Source organism: Mus musculus, chromosome 6 (assembly GCF_000001635.26).
Source record: "Mus musculus strain C57BL/6J chromosome 6, GRCm38.p6 C57BL/6J".
Taxonomy (NCBI): Eukaryota; Metazoa; Chordata; class Mammalia; order Rodentia; family Muridae; genus Mus; species Mus musculus.
In genome coordinates, this window is record NC_000072.6 from 128,114,278 (window position 1) to 128,129,986 (window position 15,709).

General features: G+C 50.6%; 1 protein-coding gene across 5 annotated transcripts in view; it reads right to left on the reverse strand.

Annotated features, from left to right (window-relative positions):
* Positions 1–15,709, reverse strand: part of Tspan9 (tetraspanin 9) — a 182,183-nt gene that overhangs the window by 152,882 nt on the left and 13,592 nt on the right. The window contains exon 1 of one of the 5 annotated variants that reach the window (NM_001379134.1): positions 9,939–10,096. The exons of 3 other annotated variants lie outside the window; for them this stretch is intronic. Coding sequence is in view for 1 of the 2 variants with exons in the window: in XM_017321311.1 (XP_017176800.1) it covers positions 8,337–8,407 (71 nt within the window). In the remaining variant the exon portion in view is untranslated. One more of the 5 variants, XM_017321311.1, reaches the window with a different exon arrangement.

Below are 15,709 nucleotides of genomic sequence, written 5' to 3' on the forward strand. Positions count from 1 at the left end.
TCTCCTCCTTGTCCACAGCCCACAGCACACAGTGTGAGCACAGGAGCTGAGAGGGCTACGTGTGAAAGGAGGATGCAGGAGGGTTTGAGGAGAAGAGACATAGAAACTGAGTCCGTGGGGACACGTAAGGGCGATACATGGGATGCCAGAGCAGCAGGGATGGGCGCAGAGGTTCAGGGTCTCAGCACATGTCCATCAATACGCTGGCCACAGACAAGAGGTCTAGCTGACATCAGAAACGGAAGGCAAGAATGAACAAAGTCATGCTCAAGGAGTATTATTACACCAATATGCTGTGTGTGTGTGTGTGTGTGTGTGTGTGTGTGTGTGTGTGTGTATAGGCCAGGGATCAACACCTGGTGTCTTCTCAGTCACTTCCCGTTTTGTTTTTTGAGATAGGGTCTCTCTTTGAATCTTCAGGCTTAAGGCTCATGTGGCCTGCTGATGGGCTTACAGATGTGCACAGCTGGCTTTCATACAGGTGCCACTTTAGCAACTGGGCTATCTTCTCACCTCCTTACTTGGGGGTCACTTTAGTTGTCATTTCTGGAACAACATGGTAAAGAAAGAAAAACACAGCCAGGTCAGGCGTGGTGATTCCAGATCGTGGAAAGCTGAGGCAGGAAGATGACCCCCAAGCCAGTCTGGGCTTCTGTGTGAGACCCTATCTCAAAGAACCAAAACCAAAAGATACAGCCTATAAGCAGGATGCATGTAGACACTGAAGCAAAAGGCTGGCTCTGGGTGCGATGGACAGTTCTTGGACCTTGGGACATAGGCCACCATGAAGTCACTGCCCTAAACAGAAAGGATAAACCAGACCTTGAGGGAGACACAGGCACAGTGGGGACAGACACCTACTGTGGGCTGGAGCAGACTCTCCATACTTGGTCCCTCTCTCCCACCTGCATGGAAAGGCTGGAGCTTGGAAACTTGGCAAGATGCCAGAGCAGACTAAGAAGGATGACAAGTTAGGCTGAGCTATGACATGAGCATCAGGCCACCTCTCCCCTGGTAGCCCTGCCTCGCTACCCTTGGGTTTTACTTGCTGGATTTCTCAACCACAAGATGAGACGTAGCCAAGGATGAGTAACAGCCTGGCCCCGCACCATGCTCGATCAAATTTATGGAAGCATCTTGGGAGACAGCACCTTCCTCCCTCTCCACAGCCACTGTGTGCGGAGACAGTCTAATTGATTTCTGCATTTCTGCAGCTGTGTGATGATTCCGTGCTTTGAAGCTGTTGGCAGTGGTGCAGGTTAGGTTGTTGGGCTTTTTGTTTTTATATTTGTGTGTGTGTGTGTGTGTGTGTGTGTGTTTGTGCGTGTGTGCATGCATCCGTGTGTAAGGCAGATGATAAAGTCTGTGGGAGTTGTTTCCTTTCTCCCATCATGCAGGTTCCAGGGATTGAACTCCGTTCCTCAGGTTTGGCAGCAAGAGCTTTTACCTGCAGAGTCATCTTAGCAGTCTAATTTCCAGAAGAGAAGCAAAGTCAAGGACACTGTCACTTGGCTCTGGGGCTGGGAACCCGAGGGCTCTGAGCAGCTCAGTGATAACTGTCACCTTCACCTTTCCAGCCCCCAGGCTCAGGGGCTAAGCACTGGGTGTGGCAGGGAGCCACAGCAGCATGCTCCCATGACAGCGCCAGTTCCCTGCCTTTGCTCCTGGTAAGGACATACCTGGTATGTGACACTGCAATCAACACAGCTGAGAGCACTGTAGCACCCACTATGTGCTCAATCTCCCAAGGTTCTTTCTTCTTTACATAAAATGGGTAAACGAGTAACAGAGTGACGTCCAGAATAGCAGAGACTGTACCCCTATCAGAAACACTCATGTCTTGTCAGCCAATGGACAACTGCTAGTGGCAATTGCAAATATGCACCCAAACACCTCTCTTTGGGCCTGGAGCAGTATGCACACAGTTTATGCGTGCTCTCTCTCTCTCTCTCTCTCTCTCTCTCTCTCTCACACACACACCCACACACACACACACACACACGAGCACCACACCGTAAAAGCAACTGTATGTGCTGTGTAGGGGTAGTGGTGAGGGCACATGTGAGTGTGCATGTAAACTTGCATACATGTGTGAGACACAAGTCTAGTCCCAAATCCTGGGGACAGCTGGTGTGACATGAGGACAGGAAAGGCACAGAACTTCCTTGAATTCAGACACCCATGTGTTCCATCAATATAAGAGTAACAAACTCCACATCTAGAAATCTGGTTGTGTGCGCATGTGCTGCCCCCACCCCCCCCAACTCACCCCTGCTACCAGCTCTTTCCTCAGTGCCCCACCCAGGCAGAGTTCCCTCAGTGCTGGGCTACAGTTCTTTCCCTGGCTCCTCCCTCAGCCTCACTCTCTGACCTCCATCTTCCCAGCCTGGATTACTTTTCTTTAAAACAAGAAGAAAAACCCTCCGTGCTTCCTTAGGGAGTGATAAATTCAAGGATTACAGAGTGACCGTCTGTGATCCGAAGATCTCAAAAATAAGAAAAAAGAAGAAAAAAAAAAGGAGGATAAAACGCTTTAGGGGCCAACTTCATTGGTAACATTGGGAGGTTCCTTCCCTGGGGAGGGCAAGGCAGTGATCTCTACTCTCGTGCCTGGGGCAAGGAGCTCAAGTCCAGCCCAAGTCAGTAGCAGAAAGCTCAGGTCTCCAAACGCCAGGGCGAGTCTGCCTAGTCAAACATAGAGCCTCAGGGTCCTGGGGCGGGGTGGCGGGAGGACTGCTGTCTGCAGATGGGGCACAAGCTCCCCTTCCCAAGCAGCCTCCTCCATCTGGAACCCATCTGCCTTTCCTTCCACCAAAGCAGAAGGAGAAGAGGGGCTGTTGTTGTGCTTCGCCCTCCTGCCCCTAGCTAGCTAGAGAAGTAGCCTAGGGGCAGGCACAGAGTCAGCTAACCCTGCCTTAGACTCAGAGCACACACTAACTCAGACTGACCGGCACCTTTGGGTCCTTAGACACCTCAGCCTCCTCCTCAGCAAGATGGAGACCAAGTTGTGAGGATTAAGTGGGCAGGGCGGGCACAGTGGGTGCCTGAGAAAGAACTGGTATCATGGGCATCACAGCTGTGAACTTAAGGCAGCTGCCACCCCTAAGCCCAGACTCCCCCAGTGGCACCTCCTCTCCCTCCTTTTGGCTGGGTGTGATAGCATATGCCTTAAATCCCAGAACTCGGGGAGACAAAGGCAAGCAAGAGGGCTAGCCAGAGCTACATAGTGAGACCCTGTCTCAAACGGCAAGGACAAGCTGTAGCTTTTAGAATGGCATTTGAGGCTCTATGATCCCAGCCTGGTGACCATCCCTGGGCTCAGGGTGGATGAGCCTTTAACAGTCTCACGGGCTGGTAGCCCAGGGCCTTTATATCTCCTGGCCTCCTCTGCTCTAAGGTATACCCTGTTCCCCTATTATACACAGGGTTCAATCTACCTCCCCAACCAACATGTAAGCTCTTGCGGACAGGACTTTGCTGCACTCCTGTAGCCCCAGAGCCTGTTCTGTGACTGGTCCAGAGAAGGTCCTTGGTCCTTGGGATGAATGAGACCTGGGTCATCCGAGGGTGAGCCAGCAAAGGTGAGGGTGGAAAGAGTACATCCTATGCTGTTCACACAGACTGTAGTCATGATGCTCCCCAGCCTCCTAAGCCTCCAACAGTCTTCGTTCCAGCCACACCTCAAGGTCACCAAGATGTGACAAGGACAAGATGGGGTAGAGGAATACAATTTGGGGCTTGGCACTGTGATGAACCCTACAGAAATGGAAGACTCTGAAATGACTTCTCTCCATTGTCTCCAGCCCCAGCTTTCAGTCCCCTAAGCTGAGAGGCCTGAGCACTAAGAGAAAACCACGGAGATGGGCTGGTGAGATGGCTCAGTGTGTAAGAGCACCCGACTGCTCTTCCGAAGGTCCGGAGTTCAAATCCCAGCAACCACATGGTGGCTCACAACCATCCGTAACAAGATCTGACGCCCTCTTCTGGAGTGTCTGAAGACAGCTACAGTGTACTTACATATAATAAATAAATAAATCTTAAAAAAAAAAAAAAAGAAAGAAAACCACGGAGAGACCCAGAGGCGCACGGCCCTGCCTCCAGGAATCCAGTATATTACAACCCATTCACTCCTGAATTCCCAAGACCTCGGGCCTCCTGCCTGCACACCCCAAGTGTCAAAAAGGAAGTTTAGTGAACATATTCCACACCGATAACCATGCAGAGAAGACAGACAGCTAGACAAGATAAAAAGTCCAGTAAAATATTAGTATGCAATCAATAGCCAGCATGAATACAGCTGACAAAAATTATAAGCAAGCATCCTCCCTCTATATCTAAGGTTCCATACCTGAGGGCTCACCAAAAGTATTTAGGGGGTAAAACTGTTTCTGTATCCAACATGTCCGTACCTCCTTCCTGTCATTAGTCCCTCTACATTGCAGCAGAAGGATATTTATATTGTGTTGAGTATCATGACACACAATCCACACCCAAGTGCCACAGCTTTCTCCTCCTAGAAGAGAAGGCCTTTAGTCTGCAAAGGGTTCAGGGGTTTGCTGGGGAAGAAAGAGGTTGAATCATAAGTAACCTTGAGACCAATCCAAAGGGATGGGGAAAGTGCATAGATTGTATGCACAAACCACCAGGCTCCACAGGAGCTGGAGAATCGCTGGACTTTAGTGTCCCCAGAGAAGCCTGTAAACTGCCCCCGTGGACCCAGAGAGGCAACTGTACTTTCAATGCTTTCACAGCAAGGGCAAGCATACTCTGGACCAGACACAACACAACTGCTGAAGTCGGCCAGGGAGGGTGAAAGTACAAGTGCAGGAAAACTCTTTTCAGAAAATGCATTCTAAGAAGGCGGCTATGGGAGCCTGGCCTAGGGGCTGAGGCAGAAGGACCACTGCAGGTTCTAAGGCAGCCTGCGCTACCCAGTAAGACACTGACTCCGAATAAAAAAGGGAAAGAAAGAAGGTAGGTAAGGAACTGGGGATGTGACTCCATGGTGAAGCGCTTGCTTTGCAGGCATGAGACCCTGGGTCCCACTCCCAGGACCACAGAAAAATGAAGTGAAGGAAGAAAAGCAGAGGAGGAAGAGGAAGGGGAGGAGGAAGAAGAGGAAGGGGAGGAGGAAGAAGAGGAAGGGGAGGAGGGAGAAGAGGAAGGGGAGGAGGGAGAAGAGGAAGGGGAGGAGGAAGAAGAGGAAGGGGAGGAGGAAGAAGAGGAAAGGGAGGAAGAAGAAGAGGAAGGGGAGGAGGAATAAGTTCCCACAGCTACCAAAGCCCTAGAGGTTATGACAGAATGCACACTCAATATTGGCTGCAATGACGTCATCTCTATCACTGTCTTGACATCCTTTGATAGAACAAGTAGGAAGCAGAGTGCCTGGGTTCTAAGGCAAGCCCATCCCAGCAGCAGCACGTGGCCTCAGGCACATTGCTTTGCTGCTGAACTTGCCTTCATCAAGTGTAAAGCCAACAGATGAGGTGGAGCACCACAGTCCCCACCTGATGCTGGGACCATTGTCCCTGGACTCCATTCACACAGTCACAGTACCTGCCGAGTGACCGCTTCCATCAGAGGCCTCTGTAAACACTGGGCATACAGCTGAGAACAAAGAACAACACCCCTCCTGTCCAGTGCTCCCTCCCCGCTCCTGCCCAGTGCTCCCTCCCAAGGGTGCACTGATGTTTACAGCCCACAGGCAGTCTAGCCCCAACCCTCTAGGACATCCAGCCCTCAAATACCACACCTTCTCCTTCACAAAGGAGCAGTGGTCTGTAGAGGGGTTGGCAGTTGGCTTAGGAAGGTAGAAGTCTCCCATAGTCCTCACAATAACACAGCCTTCTCTGGGAAGTTACTGCCAGAAGTCCTTTGAAGGAGCTTTCCCCCTTCCCTCCCGCCCCCCATTTTGCAGAGAAAGAAACTAGGACTTGACTCGTGGTAAACTTCTCTGGTAGTCATGGCTAAGGGGAGCAGACAGGCAGGAGGAGGCTGGCAAGAGTCTAGGGCCCATGGTGTTCGCAGGCACTCAGCCACCTGACTGACTGCTTTCTACAAAGCCCCTGCTCCACAGCCCACCCCGCTGACTCACCAGTGCCCCTTCAACTAGGAGAGAAACCGAAGGACAAGAAGCAGGCAGGCACCATGTTTGTTTCCTAGCAAACAGGTGAGGCTGAGAAGATACCCCAAAGGTTCCACGAGCAAGAAGGTCGAACGAGGACTTGAGAGTAGCTAAGACTGACCCTACCCAGAAGTTTCTTGGGCTGATTCCTTCCAAAGTGGCCTCTTTTCTACCCCTCTCCAGCCAGGAGCCACAGAGCCACCATCCTTCCTGGGGCGGAATATGGCTTGATCTCCCTGCAAATGGGAAAGGGGAAGAGCTTGAAGGTCCCTCTCAGACACCTGCTAGACAACCACTCACTGAGCCCACAGTGCACAGCGCCCTAAACCTGTGAGTGACAACGCCAATGGCAGCTTCCAGTCCTTGAGGCCCCCAAGGAAGATCCAGGAGACTCAAAGGAGGAGATCAAGGGCAGCGGTATCTACCGTGAGTGATGCTCCTTAGACCAGATGCACTGGAGCCTGGTGGGCAGACTGAAAGATTCACAGAGCTACCAGGCCACATAGTGAGGAAGGCAGGCGGTGGGAAAGCGATGAGCCAGTCAGTCATCTCTATCTCCAGGACGGACGTTGTATGTCCAAATAAGGAGACGATGTGAGGAGCTGCTGACAAGAGGGCAGTCGGGATGCTAAAGACAAGAGCAGATGGCAGCTGGGGGCGGGGGGCGGGGGTAGCTGCCAGTCTGCAGGCCCCTGAGAAGAAACCTACTGAGGTAAGGAAACAGTGCTCACAATTGACATGCAGGGGCAAGGAGCACACTTTAGGTGTGTGTGTGTGTGCGCGTACAGAACTGGGGACAGAAGACTGAGAGGCAGACAGGAATCACAGGGCCCCAATTACGTTGTAAGATTAGAGTTGAGTACACAGTATTTAAGAGATTACTTCATACACTGCTGCATCCCAAACACAACGTCCCTCACCACCAGACATGAGATTTTCCTTAGATCCCAAGAGCACACCACCTCCCGAGGTGCCTCGTCCTCTGCTGGATGGCTTGAAGTGTGGGAGAGCCTGTCCTGGTCACAGACTCAATTCCGGTACCCCAGAATCCCTGACCTGTATCTGCAGGCTGGGCTCTCCTTCCCACATACGATGAAAGCCGTCATTTGTATGCCCTCTGCCATCACACCTCATAAAAGTAATTTCCAGATAAAATGGACACTCCCAGGAGTCTCGTCCAATTCCCACGCCATATCATCTCCACTCTCCTAGTCACCCTCCCCTAGATGAATGCAGATTTGACCGTATCCCAAGCAGACTCAAGAAACCCAATGCTGAGCCGAGAATGGTGGTATACACCTATAATCCCAGCGTTTGGGAGGCTCAGACGGGAGGCTCAGACAGGAGGATCGAGAGTTCAAGGCCAACCTCTGAACCTCCGCTATATAGTAAGTTCCATAGCACCCTCGGATACAGGAAAAAACTGTTTCACAATAAATCAGGACTGCAGCCAGGCTAGCAGTGTTCTTAACATGCTGGGGTTGTGGCTCACTAGAACAGCACTTGGCTAGTACACATGAGGCCCTGGGCTCCAACCCAACAAAAACAAAGCAAACAACAGTACCCAAAATCTCCTTAGTTACCAAATGCCTTGGGTAGCTTAAGTTTTCTCTCATTTATTCTCAGTTATTTATTCAGCAAACATTAGGTACTCACTATATGCTAAGCACTGAGAGTGCCTTACTGTCTTTGTAGTTAAGGGGACAGCCACCTTGGAGAGATAAATGCAGAACTGCCCCAGATAAAACTGTATGTGGGTGGTGAGGGAGACATGCTGGGGTTTTGTGAGACATCTTACTGAAGATACCCACCCTGGTGGGGAAGGGTAGGTCCAGGGACAGCTGAGGTCCAAGAGGAGCCTTAAAACTATGCAGGGCTCCAGTCACGATGGAGTACAACTCAGAAACTAAACAGACGCTTGAAACTGCCGGGGCAGCAGGGACTGAGATTCCTGAGAAGGGAAACGCAGGAGGAGGTGGGTCCTATGACCACAAATCCACAGCTTTGGCAGCTCCTCCAAGACGGATGCTCTAAGAGGACTCCAAGTGGAGTCTGCTGGTCTCACCAAGCTGAGGAGACAAAAACTAGGGCCCATGCAGCAAGGTCTTTTAGGGCAACATACTGGAGAAAGAGGGACTGAGGGGAGAGAATGCAGACTGTGCAGGGGGAACCCTCCCACCCCCCGGAGGGTCCAGCTGATCCCCACACTTACCAAGGTGAAATCCTAAGTACTGGGAAAAGCACCGGAAAGCAATACCCAAACCATCTGTGGAGTGCGCACATCCAGAGAGAGACCTCACCCCCAGGGCATTCAGTAGAGTCCTCAGAAGGGTGCTGCCTAAGTAGTGAGGCCTAGTTCGCCCTAGACTACAAGTCTGCTTTAGATCCACCCTTAAAGTAGCTTAAAAGCAAACCTGAAATGTATGAAACTGATCCCAAGTCATTTAAATGCATACCAGAATAAAGTCCAATACTATTTAAAGAAATGTAACAAAACCCAGCATCTGTCAATACTAAACTCACACCACTGGGCACCCAATCAAACCTCAGCAAGCACTAAAGCAGTAGAAAGATCAATGGGTGCAACCCCAAGCCAAACGAGAGATAGTGAGCCTCGAAGACAAGGAGAGACGAACGTGGCTTACAGCCATGTTTACAGCCAAAGAGGGAAACAGGACAAAAGAGACAGGAAAGATATGAAAGTCTCGTGGGAAAATCTAGAGGTGGAAACTACAGTGTCTGAGGTGGGACATATGCCGGAGGCCATTCATTCACATCAGAAACCATGGAAGAAAAGAGCCACGTGCTTGAAGACCTAAGAGCAGAACCTGTCCAAAGAGGAGCACAGAAAGACAGATGGAGGAAGGTCCACACAACATGCACAAACCACACAGGGAGTACCGCAGCCTGGCAGCTACGGCACTGGAGTTCTAGAAGCAAAGCAAAAGAAGTGGAAAGAAGTTGCTAAAAATAATTGATATCTTGAAAGAACAATGCTTACAGGCAGAAGAGTCCAGAGAACAGGAGAGGATTTTGAGACACTGACGGGACCATTGAACCCTCAGGTTACAGAATCACCATAGGGTCAGGCTAGTGGAGATGAACCCGTGATGCGGCACAGAAGTGGCACGAACATCCTACCATGTAAGGTCTTTCCTCTCGCCATCCCTGGAACAGGGTAACTTCAGCCAGAAATCACTGCAGGCATTGCAGCCCCTTACTTTATAAATAAAAGAACTCTAAGGCTAGCCAGGCACGCTGGTGCATGCCAGGAGTCCTAGTTTTGGAAACTGGGTCTGGAAGATTGAAAGTTGGAAGCCAGCATGGGCTACAAAGTGAGAACTACTGAAAAATAAAAACAAAAATAAATAAGGACTGGGGGGTAAGGTTTCAGAGTAGAAAGCTTGCTTAGCACATGCTCGTGCTCGAGCACACACACAAGCGCGTGCGCGCACACACACAAACACACAAACGCACACACAAGTGCACACACAAACACACACACACCCCTAAGGCTCAGAGATGCCAGCAAAGACCCTGTGCTGCTCTGCTCTTGCACCCTGCACTGCTCTAGTCAACATCGTTTGTCTACAACATACTTGTCTACTGCGGCTCCCGACAGACAGGTTAGCATGTGTAAAGGTTCATGTCGGACATCCAGCCCTGGAGGGCTGCGGCAGGGGGATCATGAACCAGGGGCCAACCTGGGCTATGTGGTGAGGTCTCGCCTCAACGAGGAGCAGGAGGAGGAAGGGGACCAAGATACCACAGAGAGCGTGCGCCCAGCACCACAGAAAGGGTGCTCCGTACTCACCCATAGGTCCTAGGGAAGGCAGGAAGATGTAAAAGTTCCCTGAAGATCTGACGTCAGAGCTATTGCCTGTCATTCCTCAGTGTGAAAAGGATTGGGAAACAGTGAGACGCAGAGATAGAGTCTGAGCCACTGGCACCACCAAGGGCTGTGACCCAGAGAGGGATGGGAGTAGGGGGAGCGACATTCCTCTCCAGAGTCCTTCTCCTTATCAGATTGGCCTTGAGCCGTGGACTGTACTCACCATCCCCTTGACCAAGCAGGCTGAGGGAGGAAGCGGAAACAGAAGCCTCTGGAACTTTCCTTCTCCCCATCCCACCCTCCCTCGGGCCCCACTTCCATTGTGGCTCTGGGTAGGGCAGTGGCACCTCTTCCCAGAGGTTAAGCGAATTCTTGGCTATTCCTGGAGCCTCGATTTTTATCAGCCTTCCATTCTGGTTAACTCTGAGAGGCCAGAGGCCAAGCATGCCAGAGAGAGCTCAGTCCGACCCACCAACCCCAAAATAACCCCACACATGTCTGTCTCAAGTCCTTATGGTCTTGGTTGTTTGGGAACATGTTTTCCTGCCAAGTTGCCTACAGGCCAGAGAGGTCACCTCACTGCGAGCCTTACTCACCCAAGCTGGGGAAGGGGGTGGGGAGCAGTGCTGGGGAAGAAAAGGAAAAGAACAGTCTAGGATGTGGAAGGGACATGAGAGACCAAACCACATGCAGGTAAGATCAAGAAAGTCCACCTCCAGGCTCCTCTGCCCAACTGCCCAGGACCCAAGAGAGTCAGCCTCAGTTTCCCCAAATGTAAGACCTCCAAGCACCTCCCTTTTCCCTCAGCATCCTCGCCAGAGCATTTGGGAAAGACAGTGCGACTCTCTGCTTCAGAGCTTCAGAGCTAAGGTACCTTCAGAACAAGGGCCTGACCTGAGGCAGGTTCCTGTCTCCTTCCCTAGAAAAGCTTAAACCACGGTAGACAGTTAAACCCAGCCTGCAGGCACTAAGTCCTGGACCAACAGATAGCATCAGGGGCGCATTCCTTTTTAGATTCCATGCACAAAACTGTAAGAGGGGGTCATTGCGGAAGCATGATGCCTAACACTCAGGAAGCCACGGCAGGAAGATCATGATTCCACATGAGCCTTGGACTGTAAGGAAACTGTGACTCAATTTAGAAATAATAAAATAAAATAACCAAGCCTGGGATGTACAGATCAGAGGTGGAGTGTGTGCTAAGTATGTATAGAGCCAGGTTCTGTCCCCAGCATCGAAAGAGGAAAATATGTGAATGTCCACCAGGTGCCAAGCAACACACAAGCAGGATGGAGAGTCCCAGTCTCTGCTCCTTGGAAAGGACAGGGCTATGTGTAATGGGAGAGATCTGGGGCAGAGCAGACATGTCTCCTGAATGCTCATTTATCTGTAGAGGCTAAAGGTTAAAGTCCGCAGAGTCACAAGAGCCTGGGTCACAAGAGCCTGGGAGAATGTTGGCATGGCAAGGGAGAGCAGAAGATGGCTTAGGAGACACGGGTGCAGCTGGAAAGTTGTAGAACACAAAAGGGTACCTGTGTCACAAACAAAGATACCCTCAGAGACCCACACACATAGACACAGACAGAGAGACAGAGACAGAGAGAGAGAGAGAGAGAGAGAGACATACACAGACACACACACAGAGACACAGACACACACACACACACACAGCAGTAATAGCCATATTTAGTGTTTAGTATTGAAAGCAAACGTTTCAAGATAACTGAGAGGATGTTTTCTTGTTGTTGTTTGAGACAGACTCGCTCACTACATAGCCATGGCTGTCCTGGAACTCTCTAGACCAGGATGGCCTCGAACTCACAGAGATCCACTGGCCTCTGCCTCCCAAGTGCTCAGATTAAAGACATGTTGCCACCATACCTCACAACTGAGAAGATGTTGAGTATCTTTCACACAAGGAAGTGATAAATGTTTTCCACACGAGGTATTATCCTGATCTGAGCACTACAAACTATACATATATTTGGGGATATCATACCTTATCCCATAAATTAATCTACTAAAAGTAAAATATAGGGGGTAGGAGCGTGGCTCATTTATAAAGTACATGCTTCGCATGCATAAAGCCGCAGGCTTGATCCCTAATTCTAAAACAGCTATTATTGTTCTGCGTGTGTGTCTGTGTGTGTCTGTGTGTCTGTGTATGCGTGTATCTGTGTGTGTGTCTGTGTGTCTATGTGTGTTTGTCTGTGTGTCTATGTGCATGTGTGCATATCTATGTGTGTGTGTGTGTTTGTGTATGCGTGTGTCTGTGTACGTGTGTATATCTGTGTGTGTGTGTCTATGTGTGTGACTTTGTGTGTGTCTGTGTGTGTATCTGTGTGTGTGACTCTGTGTGTGTATGAGTCTGTGGTGTGTGTGTGTGTGTGTGTGTGTGCATCTGTGTATATGTGTGAGTGTACCACCAGCATAGAAGGCCAGTAGAAGCTGTGTTAGCCCTGAGGCTGATGTTAACTCTATTTGATCAGAGGCTACAGAATAGGCCTATCCCACTGGGTTTAGAATGTGGTAGCAGCATGGCTTCAGTTCCTGGCATGAATTAAGACGGTTTAAAGATGCTTGCTTTAAAAGCACCACTACCACAAAACAGCACCTTCTGGGGGGTTCTTTAAAACTGCACAGCAGCCTCAGGAAGGCCAGGGAGCATGTCCTAGTCGGTCTTCTGCATCTACAAGAGGAACAGATTAAGGAATTGTTCCCTTTGAGGCAAGACCGGGAAGGATTCAGACACGTGTGTCTGGCTTGGCCCTCCCTGAAGATCTCATCCCCAGATGCCTGGCCAAGCTGCTGGCACACTGGCACAGGCTGCCTGCCTCACTGGGAGCTTCCACAGGACAGATATCAAGTGGCAGGACCTCGGCAACTTGCCAGGCTAGGGACAAATAGGTCCACAAGCCCCTCATACCATGGCTGGCCCAGTTTTCATTCCAAATTTGTAACTATGTTCTTCCTATCTTCATCAACAAACATTTAAGAGCCATTTTGTGGCTCTTCTGAGAGGGATCCAACCCTCCAACTCCCCCCATAGCTGGCCAGGGGTGCAGTCAGACAGCTTGGAGGAGGCACGCTCACCTTGTATAGCTGACTCCCTCCCCAGTTCTCTGAAAGTAAACCAAAGCTTTCATGGTAAGCTAAACAGCTCTGCCATCCAGTCTTCTTCCTTCTTCCAGCCATGGGCCAGAGTCAAACTCGGCACACTAGTCTAGGGAGCATGTGGACCTAAAGGAGGCAAAGGTCCTTTAGCCCAGAGTCACTGTCTCCCTCCCCTGACTAGAGTCCCTGCTCCTCCCCACACACACACAGACAGAGGCAGGCCCACCCACCTCTTCTGATGGGCACAGCACCACCAGGGCCAGCTACAGTGTAGGTCCAGGAAATCAAACGTGTGCCAGTTCCCCAGGGCTGAAGCCAATTCTGTGACTACCTTTCTTGATATGTGTGCCCTACAATTAATGTTCCCTAAAGCCAGGAAGCCTAAAAGAATTGGCTGGGGAGAAGACAATAGAGAAGGCCCCACAGTCCTGGCATATATATGCACAGGGTTCTTCTGCATGTGAACATGTGAGCGCCTTAGACAGAAAGGCCATCCCACCTGACCTGTCCCAAACTGCAGTGCTCCCGTCAAGAGAAAGTACATGGCACCCACAAGCTCACCCAGCACTGGGCATGGTGGCAGGGAGGCCTGCCTCTCCATTTCTTAACTCCCTCTCAGCCACACCTGTATTCCAGAGGTGTTACCTGAGACTGTCTCCTTTAAAATGGTCCCCACGGCCCAAGGCATAGTCCAGTGAGCATCCTCAGACAAGAATAATCCCTTTCTGCTAGGATACGAACAACCATGACTCAGGTTGGATAACCAGCAAATGGGGATGAGGGTGACATTGGGTACCAATGTTCTATGCCCAGTTGGTGTAACTATGAAAACCCCAGCTCTGCCAAAGGTGGGGCTTCGTATCTGAGCCCCACACAGAGGGCGCTAGCTGCATCTGCACCAATTCCTAACCTACTTGGCCGGCTGTCATCACAGCCCACTCCTGGGTACTACATAGTGTTATAGGACCATCCTGGCAGGAAACCAGAGATCTAGATAAAACAAAGAGTTGGTAGACACAAGCAGAAAAAAGCTGAAATGCACCTAGCCCTAGCCTAACTACAGCTCTCTTTTTGCTCAGAGCACCTAGTCCAAGAGTTTTTGGAAGAATTGGAGTGTTTAGCAATTATCCGCTGCTTCCTTGATACTGTGGCCCCCGAACACACTGAAGTTTGATCACTCCTCGCAGCCATGTAATAGGAGGTGGGGAAGGAGAGCAATGAGGTTACTTACATCCAGGAAGTTGGGTATCAGAGAGAGCCTCCTGGATCTTCTCAGATGGGAAGCTGACTGCCCATTTGCTTCAAACTACCAAACCCAACCCAGCAGGCTTAGGACCTCCACCCAGCTTTTCCAGAGGCCTGGCCAAAGTATGGCTAAGGATTTATAGCCTTGCCCAGAATGCCAGATTGCTCAAAGGACTGCAGAGTCAGCTTTACACATGCCCATCCACACTTAGCACTGGTACCCACGGAGCCAATAAGTTGGTCAGTCACCATCGGTGCCACCACAGAAGCATGATACTGTGTCCTTAACTCACCCAGGTACACGAGGCCACATTCCCTTCCCAATTACAGTCCTCAGCAAGTCCCCTTGCTGAGACATATCAGGCTGCCAAGAGTTTGTGCCTGGGGTGCAGAACGCATTCACCGTGAACCTCTTGGCTGCAAAACATTTCTTTTCCAAAAGATGCTGCCAGGGAGCTGGGAGAAAAGAAAGCCGAATGAGGAAGGTCCACTCTGCCTTTGTTCTTCTTTGAAGAATGCACACAGGCCAGAAGGATCGCAGGCAAGAGAGCAGGGCTGTGCTCTGGGAGTATATGCCCCACCTGGGGCCAGCTGTGCCAGGGGAGAGGTGAGCTTGATAAATGGCCAGAGTCAGGCAGTTTCCCCACCACAGCTCCAAGAGAGCAACCTCCTAACTGGGAGTGGGATTCATTAGCATCCTGCTGGTGGCTTGTCCCTGCTTCCTCCAGCCTCCGGGCCACAGATGACATTTCACAGGGAGAGAAGAGCTACCGAGGCAGGGAATGAGAAAACTATAAAAACGAACACCTTGTGGGAAGTCAAAATGTCAAGTCCACTGTGAGTTGCCTGAGAAATTTGGGAAAGTGAAATCTGTGAGTCAGAAGGGCCGGGTCCTCTTCTTCCACAGCTGGAGTTCGAGGAGATGAGGAGAAAGCCCAGAGTCTATGACAGATTTGTTGAACAAAGGGACGGATGAAATCCCAGCAGACCTGGACCTAGCGTGTCCATCTGGCCTTGTTAAAAGCCTGTCAACCAGACTGACAGTTTTCAAAGAGACAATTAAAAAAAAAAAAAAACAAACCCACAGTGTGTATCTAGAAGCCAAGCTCTTGACTACTTTCAAAGGGCAAACAGGATGAAGGGGGTGGGGGGCAATCCTAGGAGCCTGAGGATAACAGATACTATCTATTACAAACCCCAGGACTCTGTTAGACACACCCCCACAGCACACACAGCACACCAAATCTACCCAAGGCAGTGCCCGAAGGCAGCACGGAATCCTCTTAGGGTGACCGTAGTTGACTCACGGAGAACGAACAGCAAGCTCCGGGGAGAGAAGGGGGCTGTTCCACTGCTCAGCAGTCTGTAGGGTCTGATCCTTCGTCTGTTCTCCC